Raw genomic sequence first — 23,528 nt, forward strand, 5'->3', positions numbered from 1 at the left:
GTTGGCTATAGATGACGAAGAATAGAAAATAATAACAAAAGGAACAAAGTGAGAGTGCATCGTCGCAACGATCGTCGTGCTGTTGTTGTCAATCGCTGCTTCTATAATACAGGGCTCATCGAACGAACGAACGAGAGAAAAGCTCTACTGGCTTCGATCATCTCGCGCTTTTCATCCTGCTTGCGACTGACACCTGCTGCTACTGCCAGGTTTATAATAACTTTTCCACAAAAGTCCTTGTGCCGCTTTTATATTATACATTATTAAAAAGAGACAAGTGCAAAGGAGGCATATCATCGTTCTCTCTCGGTTAAAGAGTGCATAGTAAAAGATGCCGCTTGCATATGCGCTCCGAAAAGGGAGGAAAATCGCATAGTGTCGTTGTCGTGTAAAGGTGCGATTGAAAATATCGTCGTTTAAAAATAATAATATTTATAAATAAAATACAGGATAGAAGAGACACGGGTTGTACTACTACCGTGGCTCTGTGTACATGGCACACATCCATAGCAGTGAGAATACAATACATAAGAGTTTCTCTGTTTATGTGTGTGCGTGTCGTCGGTGCTCGTGCGTGAGTTTCTGCCATGCGAATGAGCGTGTGTAAGTAAACGCGGTTCTGTGTCAGTGTATGTGTGTATCTCTCTCTCTCTCTCTGCTTCGCGCGCGATATAGGTATACTTAGCCAAAGCAGATTCGCACTGGTGTGCGCGCGTGTGTGCTCTGCTACATAGCGCGCCCGCGCGCGCGACTCCGTTTTCAGTCTGTGTTGGTCGGTGTGCTTGCCTGCGCTCGCTCTCTGCCAGTCTCAGCAGCAGCAGCAGCAGCACTATATACTTCGTGCTCCGTTCGTGTGTGCATGTGTGCGCGCCTCCTCGCCTGGCACAGCAGCACCGCGTACTAGTACTATATACCAGCGTGTCTGGCGGTGGTAGTGGTAGTGGCTGTTGCGGTGGTGGTGGTGGTGGTGTTGGTGTGCGCGGCCGCGTGCGTGTGCCTCGGTGTGCGTGTGCCACACCACGACGGGTCGATGAGACAAGCTCGAAGCAGTGGCGGCGGCAGCAGCAGCAGCAGCAGTGGGCGGATCGCCGGCGCGCCTGGACATCTCAGCAGCGACGGCGGCGGCTACGGCGGCTCTACGGTGACGACGACGACGACGACGACGACAACGACTACGACGGCGCGCGGTCAACACCAACAACGGCCAACAACACAGCGGCAGCGGCGTTATAGTACGACGACCCGGGGCTCCGCTTGAAAAATTAATACGCGCGTCTACATCAGCGCTAATTTGAAAATATATACGCAGAGCGAGAGAGTACGAGAGTACGAGAATTTTTTTCTGTGCCTCGACGACGATGCAGCAGTAACCAGCAGCAACACCGGTTGTACGTGCGGGTGTGTGCTTGTGAGATGAAAAAACGTGTGTCGATTATTATTATATCGTTGATGTGAAAACTGTGTGCCGTGTGCGACGAGCTGTGTGCTCGACGTCGACGAACACGGGATCGATCTCGCGCTACACAGGCATGCTGCTATATGTAGCGAGAATATACAGCAGCAGCAGCAGCAGCAGCGTGGTTTAATGTGATTGTGTGTTATAAAAAATAATAAAATAAATAAAAGTGGAGTTGTTAAGTGCGCGAGTGTCGACATCACGACGCAGCCGCCTCATTTTGTCAATATTATAAATGATAAATAATAGAGGAGAATAAAAAAAAAGGAAGCCAACGTGTAATTGGCTGCATGCACAGCAGCACAGAGCACTGTGCTCAGTAGTAGAGAAGACGTCGACGACGATGGCCACGATGACACATCCGCTGCCCGGTTGATTTTCTCGGTTGATAAGCAGCAGTGTGCAAAGAGAAGTGTGTTGTGTGTAAGAGAGAGAGAGAGAGGGTCCGAGAGTATATATTTAACCTCGAGACGCAGTGCAGCGCGACACGATAACGACGATGGCAAAAATTACATACGAATTATTGCACGTCGGTGTTGTTTAGTGTGCAAGTGTTTTGTAGTTGCGGCAGCAGCAACAACGGCAGCAGTAGCAGCAGTAGTGACTCTTTGCAAGAAAGAGAGAAAAAATTACATAACTACGACATTTTGATCAGTGGTTCGTTGTTCTGTTTCTTTTTTTTCTTTTTTTTTATTATACATTGTTCAAAAGTTTTGGTTCGTTCCTTGTCGAAAAGTGAATTTGATGGTTTTTGAATGAATAAAGAGAGAAAGCAAAAAAAAACGTGTGGATGACTCTCAGGAGCATCGATAAAATCAATTATCTTAAAAAATTAAATAAATAAATATAAACGAGCTAAACTTAAAATAAAAAAAAAGCTAAAATGCAAGTGGCAACGTTGTTTCGTGAGAGTGCTAATCTGCTAGGGGCCTCGAACATGGATCCCACCCCGCAGACACATCATCATCAGATGCAGATGCAAATGCAGATGCAGCAACAGCAACAGCAACAGCAGCAACAACAACAGCAGCAACAACAACAACAACAACAGCAGCAGCAGCAGCAACAGCAACAGAGCGTCGATTACGCTCATCACATGCAGCATCATTACAAAATGTAAGCAAAAGTTTCAACAATATTAAAAAAAAAAAAATAAAAAAATCGAATGTGTAAACGTGTGTAATTGTACTGCGAGGCGCGCGCATGTTTATATTTATGCCCGATAGCTGCATGCCGATGATGGAGCGAGCCGCGAAGGGCGTTTGTTTACGTTTGTGTATGTTATATAGCTAAGCGCGAGCGCGCGCGACTACCAATAGCACAGCCTGCACCGCACACGCGATGTGCACTTGCTACTACTATGCGGCGATACAACGAGAAGTTTTCCTTTATACGACCACCACCTCCTCCTTCTCCTCCCTATATTATCGAGAGTGTGTATGTGTGTGAATGATAACGTGTGCGCGAGCGCGACAGAAAACCACCTCACTCTCACTGACTCCCTCCGATTTTGCGGGCTGCACGACGACGCCGAAATTACGATTACTCGATAATGAGGATAAAGCGCGCGGATTATTCGCGGGGGCTTTATATTAAAACGTGCTCCACGCAGGTATGCGCGTGTGAGTGCGCGTCGAGTGCAATGTGCATGCATATTATAGTCGTCCTCATAGCGCATGCTTGAATAACTTATCGGCAATTTAACGCCAGTTAGAACTATTACCAAGTGCCATTAAATGTACAACGACGACGACGACGAGACACACATGCGTTGTTGTTGTTTCGCGGCTTTTTTTTTTTTTTTTTTTTTTTTTTTTTTTTATTGATATCAGAAACTCGAGGTATGTGTGCTAGGCGTGTGTCGAGCTTCTAATCTCTTCGAATTTCTCGGGAGTAGAGAGCATCTTTCACGGTGTGACTAAACTTTCTCGCGCTCGCGGCATCGCTCGCTATAAAGATGACATAATGGTATTTACATTTGTGCGCGTGTGTGTATACACAGTGACGCGTGCTAGAGATATACAAGTAATTGCACAATTCCCCAAGCGAGCTTTTTTCTATTTCTCGTTTTCTAATCTGTCGTTCGACGCGCTGGGCTGCATCGGCAGCAGCAGGCAGAGAAAACGAGACGCGTGTGCGCACGCCCGGAATATAACATAACGTTATAATACTCGCACCTGATTTTTTTTCTCTTCGGAGCTGCAAAAAGTACTCGACATGGGCCGCGATATATAATTTGGATCTCTCGCATCGGAGAGTCGAAAAGTCGACTCTTTCGGGGCGCGATTTCCGACGCACTACTGAGAAGCTCGCATGTATACATAGTCTTACCCACAAGTGCGATATTTTTTTTTTTTTTTTTTTTTTTTTTTTTTTAANTTTTTTTTTTTTTTTTTTTTTTTTTTGCGAAACGCAGAGATAAACACAACGCGGCACACATAGGCATTACGGCAGACATCTCATTTTCTCTCCGTCTGTCTGTCTGTCTCTATCTCTCGATCGTATCATACAAGCGGATAATCATCGTAATTTTTTTTTTTTACTTCAATTCTTTTTTCTGCCAGCCGGGTGTATATGAGCGCACAAGTGCGTGCGAGTCGTACGTACGTACGTCTGCAATTTGTTTTTACAACCTCGTAAAATTTCATAATACCTCGAGCAGCTCTCTAAGCGCCGGGTCGAGACGAAGAAGTGGGTATATAGCGTTTTGGCGCGCGTCACACTATACGTATACGATATATCGGCTGGTAATATCTAAAATGTGCTCGATTACTGTGTCTCTCTTGCTCGCGCCTTGCCACTATCAGCTCAAGCATGCGTGTATTATAAACGTGTGTATCTGTTGAATGGAGTTGTGCTGGTGCGTATGTATGTATGTGTGTCGATATCTCCGTCTCTGTATTTGCATTATACGTTTATTGACTGTCAAGGTAAATATACAGTTACAAGCCCATCAGATGATATATAATGCATTATATATATCGTGTGCCTCGCGGTACTGTGCGCGCAATTCACGGGCCGAAAATTTCGCGCGCTCATAACGCGTTTCTCTCTCTCTCTCACTCAATAGACGGTTTAATCAATTGCTTTGTAATTATGATCATATAGCTCGTCGAACACTGCTGCATATGGGTTGCCGTGTGGCAAGTCGCGCTCGCTCGCGGCCGCGTGCGGCTATACAGCATGAATTATGATACTTATTAACGACGCGATATATTATTCCGCCGGTTCTCTGCACCTATAGGCTCTTCGATCCGGAAAAACGTTTCTCTCTCTCTTGAGAAGGTGAATTTATTTAATACTTACTCCGCAACTCTGTATTATGCTGCGGCTGTTGTGTGTGTGTTTGTGTATGTGCACGCGGCGAGAAGAGCAAGTGAGAATTAAATTTCAAAGAGTCTCTCTCTCTCGCGCGAACAATGACGCGCTTCACCTTGAAACCCAATCGAAAGTTTGCCATTTTCCGCGCCGCACATATTTACTACTACTATATACGATGTATATTATAAAGTGGCGCATTATAGTGTGTGCGAGTGTGTGAATAACTAATGCTGCTGCTGCCATACAACAGAGCCAGGCGGCCGCTGCCTGCCTGCCATAATATAACGACGCAAAGCGCAACTTTACGGTCTAATTGTAATTCGATTAAACAACACACACCCACCCCCTCATCGCGTTGGTCAACTACATTAACGGATAATCGATTGAAATTTTCGGAGGGCGGCTGGCACGATGTTTATTGGTCCGGGCTGCGTTGAAGCGCGAGGAAGAAACGTCGACAATTGAATTCTCGATGCAGCAGCAGCAGGCCTTGTAAATTGGATCGCGAATTTATCGAATTACCGAAAATCTCGCGCTGCTCTGCGCTCGTCGTCGTTCACGCGCGTCTATCATAATATATGATGAGAGTGGAAAAAGAGGGAATGAGAGAGAGATGTAAAAAAAAAATTGAGTAATCGATTGGCGCATTCCCTTGCATCAGCGCGGGCAGCGGCGGCGATTAGTAATTATTCAAATTAAGCTTACTTTGCCCGGGTGCAGTTTCGCGGTCTATCGTTTTTGATACTCATCAGTTTCCGATAACCACGCTTACTCGCGCTTAACTCGTTCTCCCCCGTTTTTTCTTGCTTTTTTTTCAATCGTTTGGCCAATATTAATAAGTGTATTAACGAAAGCTCTTGCGCCTTCGAAAACTTTCATTCGGTCAAGTTTCGGGCGGATCATAATAAATACATAAATCCCCCACACCCCCCTGAAAATATTCACCTTTCGCTATACGGAGCTTTTTGCTTTGTTTATGTTTGTTCAGTTTTAACAACACGAGGTGTATTATCTCTTTTGGCGTGAATTAACGAAAATTTTTTATCTTGATAAAACATCCGTGCCGAATAAGGACTTGTGTATGTCTTGAATTCAAAATATTATGATTGCATTTTTTTGAGATTTTTTTTTACCTTTAACGTCCAAAACCATTGACACAAAGTATACAACAACAACTCACGTAAACTGTTGTATATCTCAGTAAAAATCCAAAATTTGAAATTTTAAACAAAGCCACTGAAAGTGTATAAAAATCTTGCCTAAAAATGAAATAAAAACTTTCTCATTTTAGGCATCTCTATAATCTCTTAATGTATTTTCGCAGTTAATACCTGGAATAAAAATGTATCTCTATCCCTCTCGATCTCTATTTTTCTTTCCGCATACATAAACACAATCGTTATATATGTGTGGCACATTATAGTACAGCACTTAGATACATTACACAAAAAACACAATGTGTATATAATATATACATACACACATTGTGTGCGCGGGGTAATAGTATAAGCAGTCATCAATTATCGATTGCTAAGCCGCGCGCGGCGCACAGCTTTTTTCTCCTCTTTTTTTCGCGATTTTTTTTCTCTCTCTGCATTCTCTTTTTTATTCAGCGATGCTATCATCGTACGACACACAACACACAGGGTTGAACGAACTCATGAAGCTCTTTCTTTCTCTCTCATGACTTGTTGATATTATTGCTTGATTTATTTGTGTACACTCGAATATGTGCATATGCATATATAATCTATCGAAGCGAGAGAGAGAGAGACTCTGAAGAACTCGAGTCGACGAAGACGACGACGACGAATATGCTTACGATGCATTTGTCTGCCTCTGCCGCCACACGCTTATGAAATGGAAATATGTATAAACATCTCGTCGTGTGTGTTATGACGCGAACGCTCGCTCGCTCGAGAGAACTGCTTTCACGCGCGCACAGCAGTTCGGTTCAATGACATAATCGGTAGCAGCACTTGTGATTTTACATAATCGCAGCAGCGGCGTTTATTATTATAGTCGTGCGTTGTCCCATTGACGGTGTACACATACACACAATACAATTACGGGCTAGGAAAGAAATGTCGAACGCTGAATTTAGAGCGCCGCCGCGGAGATGTACATCGCTGAGATTACTCGCATTAAGGCACTACTGCGATGCCTAAATCGTTGGTCGTGTCTTTTTTAAGTTATTTTTTCTCTCACTCGACCTCTTTTGCTACGGAGCAGTATCAACGTTGACGGTTTCGAGGTGCTACGACGACGACGACGAACGAGGTAGACAGCGATGGACGGACGAACGGACGGCTGTATGATCGGCCAGCAGCACCAACGGCAGAGAGTCCGAACAGAGTCGGACGGTTTTACGTGCTAGCTGGGTCTGTGTGTCTGTGTGTAGTGTTGTGCGCGTGTATATGTATGCGTGCATCTCTCTCTCTCTCACACTGCAAACCCTCCCCCTTTTTTGCTCTCCTCCTTTTCCTCCGCCTGCCAAGCCAAGCCAAGCCAGCAGCAGCAGCAGCAGAGCAGAGGCCTGCCATGCTGTCATTCTCACGTGATTTTTTTTTTGCACTACGCGCACGCGCGCACGCAGCAACGCATACACGCTCAGACACGGGCACACACACACGCACACAAAGACTAGTGCATGTATTTCGCGTATATATGCGCGTGTGTATGCAGAAATACAGATATATATACACGCCTAAGCCGGTTGTTCGTTCTGTGCTTGCTGCTGCTGCTGCTGCTGGCGTTGCTCGTGTGTCTTGTTATCTTTCTGCATGTAGAATATATAGTTGGAGCAGCGACGGCAACAGCACACGGGCTTGAAAATTCACCGGGACAGCGGCAGACGGCAGCGGAGCTTGTTATTTTTCGTACACTCACTGCCTGCCGTAGTTGCTGCTCTGCTCCTGAAATTTAATAATAATAATTTGTGCTGCTCTCCCAGCAGTAGCAGCAGCAGCAGCAGCCATGGCAAAGAAAAAAGTGTACCAGAGTGCAGCGGCAGGAGCTTTTTGAATTATGTTTCTCTGTACACTTATACTCGCGATGCAATGTAGGTAAGCTGCAGTCCGCATTGCATACACGCAGAAGAGCGTGCCGCGATCCGGTAGCTGCATTACTTTTCAGACGGACGCGTTCATCAATTTTCAACGTCACGCACAAACGCACGCGCGCGAAAGAAATAATACATACAATATTATATGCTTATATTACTACTTTCGAGCGAGCGAGCGATCGATCGATCGACGTACAGCGTCGCGGTTCCGAGCCTGTATATATAATAAAGAGTCTCGCGTTCCGCCCCAAGGTCGCTGAAATCGGAAAATCTTCGCGCGCGTGATTGATATTCGAGATTAATTCGATGCGCCTGATGCAGCAGCGTACACGTACGGATCGGATACTACTATGTGTGCTCGTATATAAATGTACGTACGTGCAGTGCTGCAGTGTTCTGGTCTTGGACGATTGCGCAATTACATGTATATATATATACGAATGAGAGAGACTGCGAGTAAATTTTTTTTTATATATTCAGCGTATAGTAGTGTGTCAGAAGGGAAAAAATTCATGCTCCAGAATTCTTGCACGTGTGTGTGCGTTTGTCTATACTGTATATAATATACAGGTATTGGTAATACGTAGGTGCGTTTTGTTCATGCAGCAATGGCTGAAAAGGTCTTGTATACTATACTATTGCTGCTGCTGCTATACTCCACGCTCTCGTGACGCTGCGGCTCACTCGCTTCGCCTCAATGCCTTCGTGAATCTTCCTCTCTTTGCCTCGTACTACTACCTTATACATATACAGCAGAGAGCTCGACTCTCTCGGCTCTCTTGGGGTCTCTCTCAGGGTCACGCGATCGGTGTTGCGCGCTCTGCGCTCACGAAGCCGCTCGAGGAGCTTTCTCTTCGTCTCTTTTTCAAAGTCTCGGCGCGCGGCTATCTCGCAGCGCAGCTCTGTTGTGAGTGTGTGTTGGGCCTGATACCCATACCTATATACCTTCCCATTGGACGTGTGTAGTGTTGTACCTATACGTTTGCGCGCGTATACACAGACACACATTCACGGGTTCATGGCAGCAGCGATACTTTATGCAGATTCGCATGCGAAAGAGAGAGAGAAAGAGAGAGAGAGACTCGATGTTTTTGTGCGCAGAATCCACAACGAATAGCCATTTATAGCTATATTATATGTACCTCATTCGCACGAGGGGCTCGTTTTTTTCGCGTTTAGCTCGTCTCTCTAAGTAACCACATGATCGCAGGTAAAAAAAAACACAAAATTGGCAAAAAAAAAATGTTTCTTCCAAGACGGAGCTGTGCACGCATTATCATTCGTGCAACTCGTCGTCGCCGTATACGTCGTCGAATGCACGCGGAGTAAGAGAGAGAATAAAACAACAGCAGCGGCGGCACGTATGTGCATCAGCAATGGCATCGAACAGCAGCAGAAGTGCCCCCCCCCCCCCCCCCCCCCCCNCCCCCGATGAAATTATCAATTCAAATGCGTGTACAATCGATACGCAGCGCACACATACATATACGATACACATAGGTGTAGGTATATGCGTTTAGTATACTTGGGCTTTTCGAGGCAAACTTCGCAAAGACAACGAAGAGCGACTAGATATAGCGCACACGCTTGTGTGTACATTTACAACGGCGTCTCGTATGTACAATACTTCGGGTTATACTTGGCTCGCAGAACAGCACATGCACGCTCACACAGACACTAAACGGTCTCTATGCTAATGATTTGCGCAGCGGCGGCGCGTTTGCGCCTTCGCTATAGCTCGTATGCTGTATATATATTCGCGCGACACACACACACACACACACACACACACAAGCTCGGCTAAAATTCGATGTGCTGCTGTGTACTCTGCAAGTTGCGTCACGTGACGATGACTCGTTTATACATCTCGCGAGCTGTAAATGTGCACATACTCACCATGAAAAGTATGCTACACAATTACGCATCTCGCGTGTAAACGTTGAATTTATTTATTTATTTTTTAGGAGCGGATGCACACACGTTGTATTATTGTAATAGCACTTCTTGCGCGTCTCCGATACAAAACAAAGAATATTTCTGTCGTGTAATTCGCACTCGAGGCGCGTTTCTCGCTCGCACGTCGCTCTGCGAGCTCCGATAAATTAGCTTCCCAAAATATACCCTTATAATACTCGCGCGCGAACATACGTGTTATGTATAAGTATACGCGCGTTTGTACAGCACGCGAATGCGATCCGCACGCAGATAGATTGTAATGTACGAAAAAAAAACAACGAAGGGAACAGAAAAAAAAAGATTAAGAAGAAGAAGCGTACATAAAGAAGCGAATCTCGCGCTCGCGCGTTAGCACGTGATAAATCCTGCCCGAATAATCGTCACCACCGCCACGTTAGCTCGCGAGCGTATGCTTGGGGATAAATAAAGTATAAACCCGATACTCTATACCGTATACGTTACGTGTGTTACTGCTGCAACGAAGAGAGAGAGAGAGAAAGACACGGTCATTCGGAGTATTAAGCTTTGCTGCCGCTGCTGCTGTAAGGATGAGAGCAAAAGAGCCAAAAAAAAGACAGGAGAGGAGATGAGAGCTAAAAAACGAGTCGAACGTATTCCACCTATCATCATCGCACCCATGTTATATGTATGTACCGCTGTGTGGTGGTGGTGCGGTGGCGAATTCGTCGAATTTTACGTTGCGCAACACGCAAGAGCAGCAGTCCTCCTCTCGTCGGGGTCTTGTCTCTCTCTCTCTCTCTTTTTTTTTTTTTTTTATTTCATTCTCTGCTGATGCTGCTGCTGTCTCTTGTATATGTAGCACACACACACACACACACGCGCGCGCGAATATATCTGCGCGAGCGAGCTGAGTAAAAGCGAAAGGCCGTCGTCTCTCGCTCTGGCTTGTTACTGATGGCTCGACGTGACGGACGAGCGGTAGATTCATCTTATCTCTCTCTCTCTCTTCCCTCTCGCATACATACATTGCTGCTGCTGCTTTTTGGCCTTCGGAGCACGCAACAACGCCGGCAGCAGCGACCACGTTTCGCGTGTACACACATATGCCCCGAGATACGTATCGTTCTCCGCTGCTGGCCCGACAAGATAACAATTCACCCAAAAACGGACGATACGCACGTTTGTCGTATCGATATAATGTATTCGAATCCGAGCTTTTTCCGAAGTACACGTGCATCGAGGCGCCAATTAGCCGCATGATTCATACAGCGCAACACTGGTATACACTTTTTCAATTTCGCATCGCGATCGATTTAATTCTCGACGGATTTACAGTTATATAGCTACCTCACGTACACGTGCGACACGAAAAAAGAACCGTCTCTCTCGGTGCAACGTCTCTTCTCGCGAGCTAGCTCTAATCGATTTTTCATCGTCGCGCTTACCACCGCACACCACCAAAAAAAAAACACACACACACAGACTATTCTCGCGCGCCAAAGCTCGAAATGTTTAATAGCCTTGCCATTCACTTATAAAAGACAGAAATGAAGCACAGCCCTCTGCAATATACATATCGTTCGGTCGCGACGCGCGATGTTATATGTATGCCTGCATCACTATAGTACAGCCGCCGCCGCCGCTGCAAGAGCGCCTCGAGAGATAGAGTATCAATTTTTCTTTCGTTCGTGTCTGCGGCTGCATCGTACGTATGTACGGCGCTGCTACAAATTATGCGGATAGCGCCGCAGTGCACGCTGCACTGCACATACGAGTTTTCCCTTTCGTTCGATTCACTTTGTATATATCTTACTATGCGTATGTACGTACGCCTGCGCTCGTACACCGGACGGTTTTTTCTTTTCTGTTGCCGCTGCTGCTTCTCGCGTGTGCGTTTGCGTACGTATATTTGCTCTACTTTTTAGAAAAACGACTCGTTTCTCTCTTCCCGCGTGTCGGGCTTATAATTCGAAACGATGAGTTGCGCTGTGCGTGCGGATTTTCATGCACAATATACACTACATCCTCACCCTCCTCCGAGTGTCTTTTTTTATTTTGCGCTATATTATATCACGCTCAATATATATATCTGTATGTACATTGGAGCTCGTTCTCTCGCGCGCGAAGCCGCTCGTCTGTATGATTGCATTGGTTAATTGATATCCAGAACTCTCCTTTCAGCGCGCGCACATACCGTACAAAGCTCGACTTGCTTCTTTTTTTTCATTTATTTGATTCATCTCTACGCACGTTGTGCGATATATTTCATACCGGGGTGTTTCCCCTTTTTTCCGAAAATTGTATAAAAACTCGTTTCAGAGCTTTTGTAAGTTTGCTTGGACTTGATGATAAAAACAGCTGTTTTGTCACGGTTAAAGTGATATATTTAGAGGCCCAGTATCGAGATTTCCACTTGTATCATAAAAATTAATCGCGGGCATGTATGCTATAGGACCGATCTCGAACGCAAGATGGTGTTCAGTCAAATTAATGAGAAACTCGTAACTACTATAGTCAAGTTTGCTGATGATAAGACAAAGGCCTGGCCTTTTTCAACATATAATATTGCGGAATACGCTCTATCAGTGTAAATACTTGTTTTCAATTTGTGATTCTTGGCATATCGAGCTTAATTACGGCTTAACCCATATACCCTCCCCGCTCGCACGCGCATAATATTTAATTACAATATTCATCAACTCCATTGATCTATATATATACCGGGTGCGCATCTTATTTATTTCTTTTTTCTTAATCGCCCGCCTACTTTGACTGACCGTTCCTCATCTGCTTTATTATAAGAGAGCAGATCTCGCTGCTGCGATTCGCGGCATTTTACTGCGAAAAAACTTTAATGGACGTGTATATATACGTTCCGCTCTCTCGGGGAGCTTGGATCTATTATTTATTACAACAAAGTCCGAGAGAGAGAGAGAGAGAGAGAGAGAGAGGAACAGATATCTCGGGCTTAATAATTCTTTCGCACGATTTAGCCGGGCAAATAGCGAGAGGCTCTAGCTGTCTTCTTTTCGGTATGCATGTGTGTGTTTGCGTATACAGCGCCGATCATCATCATCGTCGGACGTTACGAGCAGCCTTGAACCGACGACCAGAGCGAGCGAGAAGAGAGATAATTCGCGTTATTTTATTTCGGTCGTAGGTTCGTCATTATATACTGCGGGGATAAGCGATCGTTTTTTTTCTTTCTTACTCGAGCTGTATGACATGTATATACGTTACAGAGGCGGCATGATCTGAAATATTTCCATTGTTTCTAAAGTATTTTCCGCGCACATCTCCCTAATCAATTTTTCCAGTTAAGAAAACGTTGTGACAGGTGGTGTCGCGTGTCGCGGAAAATCGCGTCACCCGTGATACAGCGACGACGACCTCCCACGCGACGAACACACTTCCGCATCTTCCGAAAATAAGGAATAAAAGCTGCGCGAGCCGTGGTCCGTGCGTTACACGCGCGTAGGGGCTGGGTCGTCGGGCGCAGTCTAGCGCAAAACCGGGTAAATAAATAAAGTGTGTTGTACGCAGGCTATGTGCTCGCGTCGCTCCGAATTCCGGATGATATTAATTCCCTCCTCTTCGATGCCTCCTCTGCGCACTGCGCTCGGCCTTTTTCTTGCTTGTGTATAATAAACCTCTCTCTCTCTCTCTCTACCCGTTGGCGGCTGGTACTGCTACGACGACGACGACGACGACGACTAGGTAGAGGCAGAGGCAGCCGTGTATATACATGGGGGCAATGACTAAGGGGAGGAACGGGCGAATGAACGATCGATGTGCGAGAGCAGCAGCGGCAGCAAAGCACGTAGGTATATATAATACGGGCGCGCGCGTACGAGCTCCCTTGGCGGCCGTGTCTGCCGCTGCTGCTTGTGTAGGGCGGAGATAAGGGATGCAAAGTTACGGGCGATACGACGTAATTTTCTTTCCCATGCATATATAGCGATGTATGTATATAACGTACACTACTCTCTTTTCCCCAAAGGAGGAGAAATTACATCGGTGTGGCCCCCCCCCCCCCGTTACTCCCCGTACTCCNCCCCCTGTTACTCCCCGTACTCCCCTTCAGAGAGGTTGAAGTGATCGTTTGGGCTTCTCTCTCGATCGACTGAAGCCATGTTTTACCTACTACCATGTGTGTGTGTGTGTGTGTGATTCACGAAGCACGATCTTTGAAAGCTCTCTCTCACTCACTCTCTCTCGCTCTTGATAAAAAGGCAAATATTTTTCGACTTTGATAACGATCGAGATCGTTTAATTAAGCGCGCGGCCAAGTTCATTTATATAATGCAGCACAACACACGGCATACACACATAATAATGTTGAACCTCCGCGTCGCGTGCATAGTGAGTTTTAATTAAAATGCGAGCTTTGTTCGTTTGTCCTTTTTTCTCTCTCTCTCTCTCTCTCTCTCCTCCTCTTTTTTTTGCACTCTTTTGTGCACTCGCTGCTGCTGCTGCTGGTAGTGGTGCACAGGCGTATATAACATTCGCGAGACGAGAGCAAACACGGCCGCAGCAGCAGCGAATTCGTTTCTTGAGTAAATAGCGCGCGCGAGCGAGTTGCCAGCTCTACGCTCTACGGCGGTCTCTTTTACACGCCGGGGCTAAATTGTGCATTAAAAAGGAGGAGAGGAGAGAATATATAGCAGGTGCAGAGAAAGAGGAGGCAGCGGCGTGCCCATGTACGTTCACTCTCGTGTTTGTTTACATTATTGCACGAACGATTTTCAAGCAAATACATTATTATACCATGCTGTACACGGCGCGGAGTGCCGGAAGATAAACAAATATTTAGCTTTCTTAACTTAAAGCGACGACGACGATGAAAATGACTGCCACATGGAAAAAACGTGTATGTATTATGAACGAGCGATTAGAGGCCGTGAAAGAGAATCAATCCCGCGATCGCGTCTAAATATCTATATGAACGAGCAATTGGCTTTTATATCGAGTGACAGAGAGCTAGAGAGGGGAAAAAAAGAGATATATAACATACGCGCGGTATAACTGACCTCGTAAAGTTTTTCTTTTTCCGCAATAAAAATTCGCGAAACGCGAATTGCCGCTGCTGCAGTAGAAGAGAGACACGGAGCAGAGAGAGAGAGAAGGCAAAAAAAAGATGATATATTATCGAGGAATTTCGAAGTAGCACTTTCGCTCTCTGTATGTGCCGACGCGTTGCCGCTGCCTGGGTTATAAAGACATTTTGCGACTACTTTTTTACTGCTGCTGCCGCTGCTACTATTACCACTATACCTACCTACCTACCTCTGCCTACCCGTCGGCGAGCATGAGCACAGCGCGCAGTGCAGTTTGCGAATCTCTCAAACGCTACTACTACTGCTGCTGCTGCTCAGACTGGATTTATGAGTTTTCTTTCATGCTCTCTCTCTCTCTCGCTCTTCTCTTTTTTTTCTTCTTTTTGCACTGAGCTATATGTGCCCGTCAATGGGTTACGTTATGGCCGTTACTCGATTGAATTTCCGCAGTTTGTTGCGCTTTTTTTCTCTCTCTCTTACTCTCTTACTCTTATATATGTAATATAAACTTACTCGCGCGATACACTTTTATGTAGGTATGTGGTGCACTGGGTTGAGAGTATAGCTCATGCAGTCTTTTATAAAGCGCATTTTTCTCTTACTCTCGAGATTTTTCACTCGAGTATTATTGTCTGTATGTCTGTTGTTGTTGTTTTTTTTCCGTTCCTTATAACAACTCATGCAGGATGATAATGATATTCCGTATGTTCCACGGAATCTACAACCCTTTTTTTAAGAATTTTAACGATCACGAGCTATATATCATTATCTCTCTCTCTGTCTCTCTTGCTCTCAGTTGCGTCTTGTCGCTTCAAGCTGCTACTGCTGGAATTCATCACGACGAAAGCTCGCGAAGAATTTCTCGCATGATTTTGCGGAAATTACAAGCTCGCGACGGTGCCTAATGACAACGACGACGCAGACGAAGAAGAGCCTAATTAATGCGCTTCGCCCGGAGGATGAATAAAATATGTTACGCTTTTTTTCGGTGGTCATTTCTTAGCTCGCGCCTATATCTCTCCATCGCTGTATGGACTTTAGCCGAGTCAGTGCTCTATGCCGTCTCGTATGTCTCATTTCCGCGTCATCGTCGTCGGACCGCACCTCGAAGCTACGCACACAAACGCATACTTCGCGACCAAAAACTCGTATATTGTATATATGCATCACGGTAAAACGTGACCGACGATAAAAAAAAAAGAACATACGTCAACGTTTCACTCGTGTGTATACAACATCGCGACACGACGATATGCAGGCACAAGTGCAGCAGTGGAAAAAATTATCAGCGCACAGTCATATGTACCTACTTTGTACATACACACAAACACACAGCGACGGCGGCGACCGAGGCAAGCGATAAAGCCAAGTGAGTGAAAACGAGACTTATCGATGCGGTTTTATCGCGACGAGAAAGAGAGAGAGACGGAGACAATTTTTTTTAATCTGTCCCCGTCGCGGTTGCATTTCTTTCAATGATAATGATAATGACAATCGTGTCCCGCAGACACAAGAAGTCAAGAAAAAGAAGAAGAAAAAAGTAAAAAGGTATCAATATTATATCGAAGCCACGATGTTATCGGCGACGATCGACAGGCACGAGACCTCAAATTATGGAGTCGAGCTGTACAGCTGCCCCTACGCAGTGGTGCGAGGAGGGGAATTAAATAAGTCATCGTCGGTAACCTGTTCGTCAACAATTTATATATAACCATACGTAAGACGGACCACACACTGCAGAAAAGTTGAACGGGCGGGTGTGTGTGCAGTCGAAAAAAGAAAGGAGATCATTGCCGAGAGATAGGCAGCAATTGAAAACATACCAACGCGTATTTTATATTTTGCTCTCTCTCTTCGCCCCTCGATATGTTTGTAAACGCCACACGACTACGACGGCTAGGTAGGAAGTCGAAAAGACCCCACTGCTGAAAACACAATCACAGAAAGGTATATAATACCCGACGCAGTTCAGTTCAGCCCTCCTTTCGGCAAATTAATTCCCGCAGACTCTACCCGCTCATTGCCCTGCGCTGCACTGCAGTACCATTATATAAATATATAAAAAGCTCGATGCGCCTGGCAAATACACGCGAATCGGCACGCGCACAAGAGAGTCAAAAAAAGTACAAAAAAAAGAAAGAGAGAAAGAGAGAAAGAGAAACGGAAAAGAGCAGCTATAGATATAACAAGAGCGAGAGAAGGAGTAATATATATGGAAAAAAAGGGCTCGAGAGCGAGCAACGGTGTAGGGCTCTGAGTAATTGGCCATACACACAGACACACACACACGCCGGAGCGGAGTCAATAAAAACGTGAAACAATCTGCGATTTGTCGTTTCTCTCTCTCTCAGTCTCGGCCCGAAAGCGAGAAGGGAGAAAACACGATCGAATGACCCTTTTTTTGTTTTCTTATAATATATATAACGTCTGTCTCTCACTCCTCGGCCTTACATTGGCCTCACTCTTTCTCTGTTTTCATTTTATTTATATTTCGGCCACGCGACGTCGATTAATTCTTTATGACGTGCACCACCTCGCACACACGCGCGCGCATAAATATACACGCGGGCCAAAAGAGGAGGAATTTTTTTTCGAGTGCTACCTTTTATGTGTATTATGTACGCGAAAAGAAGAGTGCCCTTCTTCCCTTTCTTTTTTTATTTTTCGTCGTCGTTCTCGTTCTCTCTTCTCTACTACGTCGTCGTCGTCGTCGCCGCCGTCGTCATCATCAAAAGAAAGAGAGACGGCGACACAGGGCGCGCGCGACGTTTTATATAAAGGTGTGAACGATGTAATTATATATACAGTGGATGTAATAAAAAAGAAAGAAAGAAAAAAGTTGGTAGGGATAAAGGGTGCTTTTGGCGAGTAGTTGAGCCTTTTTGCCGCCTCGTTTCATGCCTAAGGAGTTTATAATGTATTTATGCGCGTGTTTTCTCGCGCGCGCACTTGATCGGTGCACACGGATTTTTTTCTTCTCACCTGTTTTATTACTTTAAATACTTCTGTCGGGCGGGGGTCGTGTGTATATCGTACACACGTAATACTCGTTGGTCTTTTTTGGTGTATATATCGTCGATATATCGGGTTTAATCGACGACGACACGCTTTAAGTGAGAGAGAGAGAGAGCTTGACGCGCGAGCATGAGACATTTTTGATTTTTTATATTCTGGTATCGTAGTCGATGTAAGCGATACACAACGCCGTCGCCGCCGTTACTATACAGCAGGAGGGCAAAAGGGTTGAGGAAGCTTCGTGCTTATATTTATACACCGAGAGAAAAAATTCACTAGACCGTATTGCGCGCGCGCGCGAGAGAGAGAAAGATGAGTGCTATACGAACAATAAAAAAGTGAAAAAAGAAAGCGAAGCGTTCGCAAAACAACAATGCACGCGGGGATTGTTTTTATAGTTTGTTTTGAATATTTTTTTTTCGCCTAGCTGCCGCGTGTATGTACGTGCAGTCGAGAGAACTGGACGAGCAAAAAGAAAGAGGCAAAACGAAGACTCGCTCCTCGCGTGTATATAGCGTATTCAGCGTGCGTTGGACGTGAGTTAAAAATAAAAATAAAATAAAATAAAAAAAAAAACGTGCGCACGCGTAGCCGACGGCTTACTCTTTTTTTTCTTCTTTTTTTTCTCTATGTAAAACGAGTTTAAGAAAACGCTCCGCCGCTGCCGCGAGCTTCCGCGTCCGAGCGTGTGCGTGTACGTACGTACACGTTCGTGCAGTGGCTTTTCTCATCGTTATATTTTTGGGGTTAAATTCTCGTGAGATCTGGTATGTAGGCTCGTACGAGAGAGAGACCGAGGAAAGTTTCGTGATTTTTATACACTCTTTTGCGAGAGTAAACGAGAAAGAGAGAGAGATTGCTCGGGCTGGATTACAAAGTTTTATACCTTCTATACCTATATAAACGTTTGCGCAGTCTATGCAACGGAATTATATTCTCTACTCCAAAGCTGAGAAAACGATTGGAGTCGCAGATCAATTATTTTCTTCTCGCGCTTATACGCTGACTATCTCTCACTGCGATGCACACACGCGCGAGCGTGTGCACCGAGAAAAGCCTCTTTTTCGAGGCAAAAAACGAGTCTTTTGCAGCGTACACACAAAAATATCGCCAGGCAGGTAGGTAGGTAGGTAGGTATAGATAGAAAGCTCGTCAGACGGGTCTTCACTCTCTTTGCAACTCGCCCGAGGTCCACAAACTCTTGACGCTGCTGCTGCTGCTGCTGGCAAAAACGTACTTGGCGATTTCGTAATATCATCTGTCGCAGTAAAGGAAAAAAAGGACACGACTCGAGTACGTGTGTGTGTGTGTCTGTGTGTGGATCCAGAGAGAGAGAGAGAGAGAGAGAGAGAGAGAGAGAGAGACACGTACACACAGGTCGTTTCTTTTTGTTCCTTTCTCTCCCTCGCGCGCGCGCGCGCTGTAAACTGGGAGCTCTGCGAGCTCGCATACCTACTTGCGCAAATTTTGTACACAGACACATGCGCACACAGAGAAAGACAGACCGTATGCGGTGAGTTGCATGCGCAATTGCGACAGACAGACGCGCTTATGTGTCCTTTTGCGCTGTCTCTACGTATATGTGTGTGTGTGGTTGTGTGTGCCATACTCCGCTGTGTGCTGCAGATGGCGACTCGCGATAAGAGCCCCGGAGTGAAGAGAGACAGAGAGAGAGAGAGAGAGAGAACCGCTGCGAGCGCACGAGGCTCGCTCCCAACACACACACACACACACAACCGACGCTGTTACAAACGCTGACTGCGTAAATTTATCGGCCGATTCGATCGATTCCAATTGCCCCGTGTGTTGTAGACTTATAGATATATACCTCGTTGGGGAATAGCTCTATAGCTTAATATGCGCTGCGAAATGTTGTTAACTTTGTGTGTGTGTGTGTGTATGCGATGTAGCGCAACAACAGCGGTGCACACAGGCCTGGCCTAAAGAGGGAGAGAGTCGAGCCGAGGTTGAAGTTTAACGCTAAGGTTAAAGTTACAAAACGCGCGCGCTTCGTGTTGGCTTTTTTTTTGTATAAGAAGACTGGAGTCGTCGCCTCGTGTGCGCGCGGAGATTTTTGCATTTTTCTTTCTTCCTTCTCCTGCCTGCTATCTCTCTCCTTGCGGAGGCCGTATTGTGCCGCACATAAAATATGGATATAGATAAATTGCCGTGGAGGGTCTATTAATGCCCGTGAACTCTTAATTAGATGCTAATTCGATGCGCGCGGCTGGCAGCGGAGTTAGTATATATATAGGCACATGGATAAGATACACACAGCCCAACCGAAAAAATTAATGAGTCGAAGAGGAAAAAAATTCGCATGCGTGCATCGTCCCTGGTATCATCATTATTATTATAAGCACGAAAATTTTAATCACTCACTTAGTGATCGCGGGAGAATCACCCGCGTCGACTGCACAAAAGCTCGCGCACTTTCGTGTACAGCTCATTGTAATAATACATCGAAGCTCTTTAAGTTTACGTTTACGCGGAGAATAGAAACCATGCTTGTACTCTCCTCCTCGGCATAAAGAGTGCCTATATAAACGCAACGTCGTCGTCGTCGCCCTCGCTGTCAACGTTATAACATCAGTATTCTCCGTTAGTGCTTGCTGCGCTCGATGTATATGTCAGTCCTCTTTTTCTTCGTCGTTGTCGTCGTCGTCATTCTCCTCCTTCACCTCCTCTCTCTCTCTCTCTTTCCCTCTATCTCTTTCGTTGCTGAACTACAAAAAAAGCCCCAGCAGCAGCAGCACGCAGAGAGCTAGCGTCGAAACGACGGCGCCAAACGCCGCGCGCGCGCAGGCGATAAAAATATATCGTCGACGTCGTCGTCGCCGTTGTCGTTGTCGGACTATGGCCGCGTGCGTCGTCGTATAACATCCAAGCCAGGAATAATCCCCGAGAGCTCAACGTCGCTCTCGCATATATATATTATATATATACAGCTTACACATGCAGCGGCGCACAGTCATAGATACGTGCGTGAGATTTCGCATGGCGACGATTCGGAGTTTGTATAATGATAAAACGAGAAAAAAAGCGGCAGAGAGAGGCGCAAAAGGCGCGCGCGAATTAACAGCTGTTCATCGTCGCGTACTCACCTTCTGTTGCTCTCTCTCTTTCTATCTCTCTCCAGGAATCGGCATCGATCTTGCATTTGCGAATCATCGGTGTACATGCGTAATGTTGTAACACACGAGACGGTTTTCGGGTATTGCGCGCTGCCCTTTCGACGCGTCGACCCAGGCACACACACACACACGCACACAGGAAATCTCGCATGTCCAGCGCGTGCGCGGGCGAAAAAGGATCGAAACAAGTAGTACACAGTAGTATATACGAGCGAGTTGCTCGCGTGGGTGGATGTTGCAGATGTGATAACACGTATTATATGCATCCGTGTGTGTATGTGTGTGCAGCGTAGGAAGTATTTCGGCAGTATAGCGTGTGGTACGTGGTGCCAAGGCAGTAGGCACCGGTGTAAGGTACGGATGATTCGGGATATATAAAGCGATTACAGCTCGTGTGTCTGCCTGTATGGTTGGATGGATGAAACGCTCGCGCTGCATGGGGTTCGTTATGTATGCTTTTGCCAGAGAGAATATTCGTATAAAAGGGAATTCCTCACCCTTCCTCCATCATTTCTCTTTCTCTCTCTGTGTATACTCGTGTGCTCGTGTGTAGCGCATCGGGCTCAATCAAGCCGAGCTGGACACACACACACATACAGACACAAAGTGTGCAGTATCGCACGCGGGGTTGAAATTCTTAGCCCAAAGTCTACTGCTTCTCTCTGCTGTCTCTCCCCTTTTCCGCGCTTCAGTCGCTGCTGCTGCTCGCTGGCTGGAGGATGCTCGAGATTCTTTCGCGGCTCGATGCGATCGTTGGATATTCGTTTGCGCCGATATCCCGAATTTCGCGCGTGTTCTATCTAGCAGCAGCAGCCCTTTGGCCCCTTTACATGCATTACGCATATTTTATCGTATACCAACAACAACAACAACACACACACACGCACGAGCGTCTAGACTTTCTCGAGTGCGCGCTTGGGATGACTCTATATCGATTCTCATTGATTTTTAGACGTCGTCGATAATGAGAGCTTACACACATTACATAGAATGCGCGGGCGAGTCGCGTTATTAGCATAAAATGATGTTCGGCTACCGAGGGAGAAAGAGAGCAGCGAGCGAGACACGTAAGCTCTCGACGAGATAAGATATATTACACATGCGGCTGCAGCTCTCGATCCATAATCCGATTATAAAACACGCGCACTCCAAGAGCACACATATACGTGTGTGTGTGTGCATGATTCACGCGACGACACAGCGCGATGGAGAGAGAAAGAGAGAAAAAGTTTCGTCACGCATTGTGTATACGGCCACATTGTTGAGTGAAACTTTTTTAGCTAAATTTCATCCGGTACACTCGTACTCGGCCTTCTTCCTCCTTTTTCACACTCTTAAAAATGCGACGCGTTTATCCGCACTCGCGTTTATTATTTTTTATTTTCGGTTTTTGTTCTGCAAATGACTGTATATTGTTGAACCCGGTGGGATGCATTATATTTTCACCCGAGAAACGCCAGAAGCGGCAGTGTAATATGTAACGCTTTTCGCCGAAGCAGCGGCAGCAGCAGCACAATGCGCTGCCTCGTCGTCGGTCCGACGGCCGACGCATTCATACACCATCGGCCCGCTCTTTTTCTTTTGCGCGCACAAATTACACGCAACGCACGCGAGAGCTAGACGAATGAATCAGAGAATGAGGCCCGCCGCCGCCCCGTGTACTGAAGTAGTACTCGCACGCGGACATTGGTTGCAATTACTCCTCTCTGTATATATATATACGCGTGTGCGAATGTATGCGACTTTCTATTACAATAGTCCAACTCGGAGCTCCGAACCGAGCTGCGTACGAGAAAAATACATGTGTCGCTGCTCGTTTTTTTTGCTACTCTCCGCTCGCGTTGTTGTTGCTGCTGTTTTTTTTTTCATTTCGTCGCTGTATGTCGTCGTCGACAGTGACCTATCGTCAATGTCGATGAATTATTCCGTGGGTTCATACGCCGCGCTGCTCATTTAAAAAAATGCTACATTCGTTTATCGCGAGCGGCACGAGGAATGACTGCTAAAATCAAATTTTCATACATAATTAACGATCTTTACTTGTGAATGTAATTAAATACTGATTTTATTCTCTGCTTTTTTGTTTCCAGGTGAGTACCGAGTCTCTCGAGCTATCCAGTGTACGTACGATGCAATAAGTCAATATATAATGAAAACCCGTAAGTTACATCTAGTCAATTTGGCTTTCTAACACATCAATATCAATACGCATATCCTCCACTCGAGGAAAGATCAAACGATAAAGCTATCGGATTTGCAAAAAAGGAGAAGAGAAAAAAAACGACGTCGCGGACTCGATAATATATGTGCGGCGTTGTATATGTGTTACGCGCGTGCCGCTTTATACAATCGAATCTCCGAATGAATTATTCCTATCCGCGATTTACTAAGAGAGCCTACTAGTATTTCAATTAAAATCGGGCTGACCAGCCGCCATTGTGTGTGTGTACGTGTATTTGCGTATCGGAGAATATTTAACATAATGCAAATTACTCGAGCGAATTCGAATCGTCTCATAAGAAACTGCCTCGAGATTATCACGTGTACTATCTTAAACTACAACT

The 23,528-nt window shown here is 45.8% G+C and overlaps 1 protein-coding gene across 1 annotated transcript in view; it reads left to right on the plus strand.

Annotated features, from left to right (window-relative positions):
- Positions 1-705: 705 nt before the first annotated feature.
- The window catches only part of LOC111694519 (alpha-protein kinase 1-like), a 65,531-nt gene continuing 42,708 nt past the window's right edge, over positions 706-23,528 (plus strand). The window contains exon 1 of the mRNA XM_023462985.1: positions 706-2,572. Coding sequence (XP_023318753.1) covers positions 2,340-2,572 — 233 coding nt within the window. The 5' untranslated portion in view covers positions 706-2,339. The remainder of the gene's footprint in view (positions 2,573-23,528) is intronic.

Source organism: Trichogramma pretiosum, unplaced genomic scaffold (genome assembly GCF_000599845.2).
Source record: "Trichogramma pretiosum strain Unisexual culture from Peru unplaced genomic scaffold, Tpre_2.0 scaffold14, whole genome shotgun sequence".
NCBI classification, from domain to species: Eukaryota; Metazoa; Arthropoda; class Insecta; order Hymenoptera; family Trichogrammatidae; genus Trichogramma; species Trichogramma pretiosum.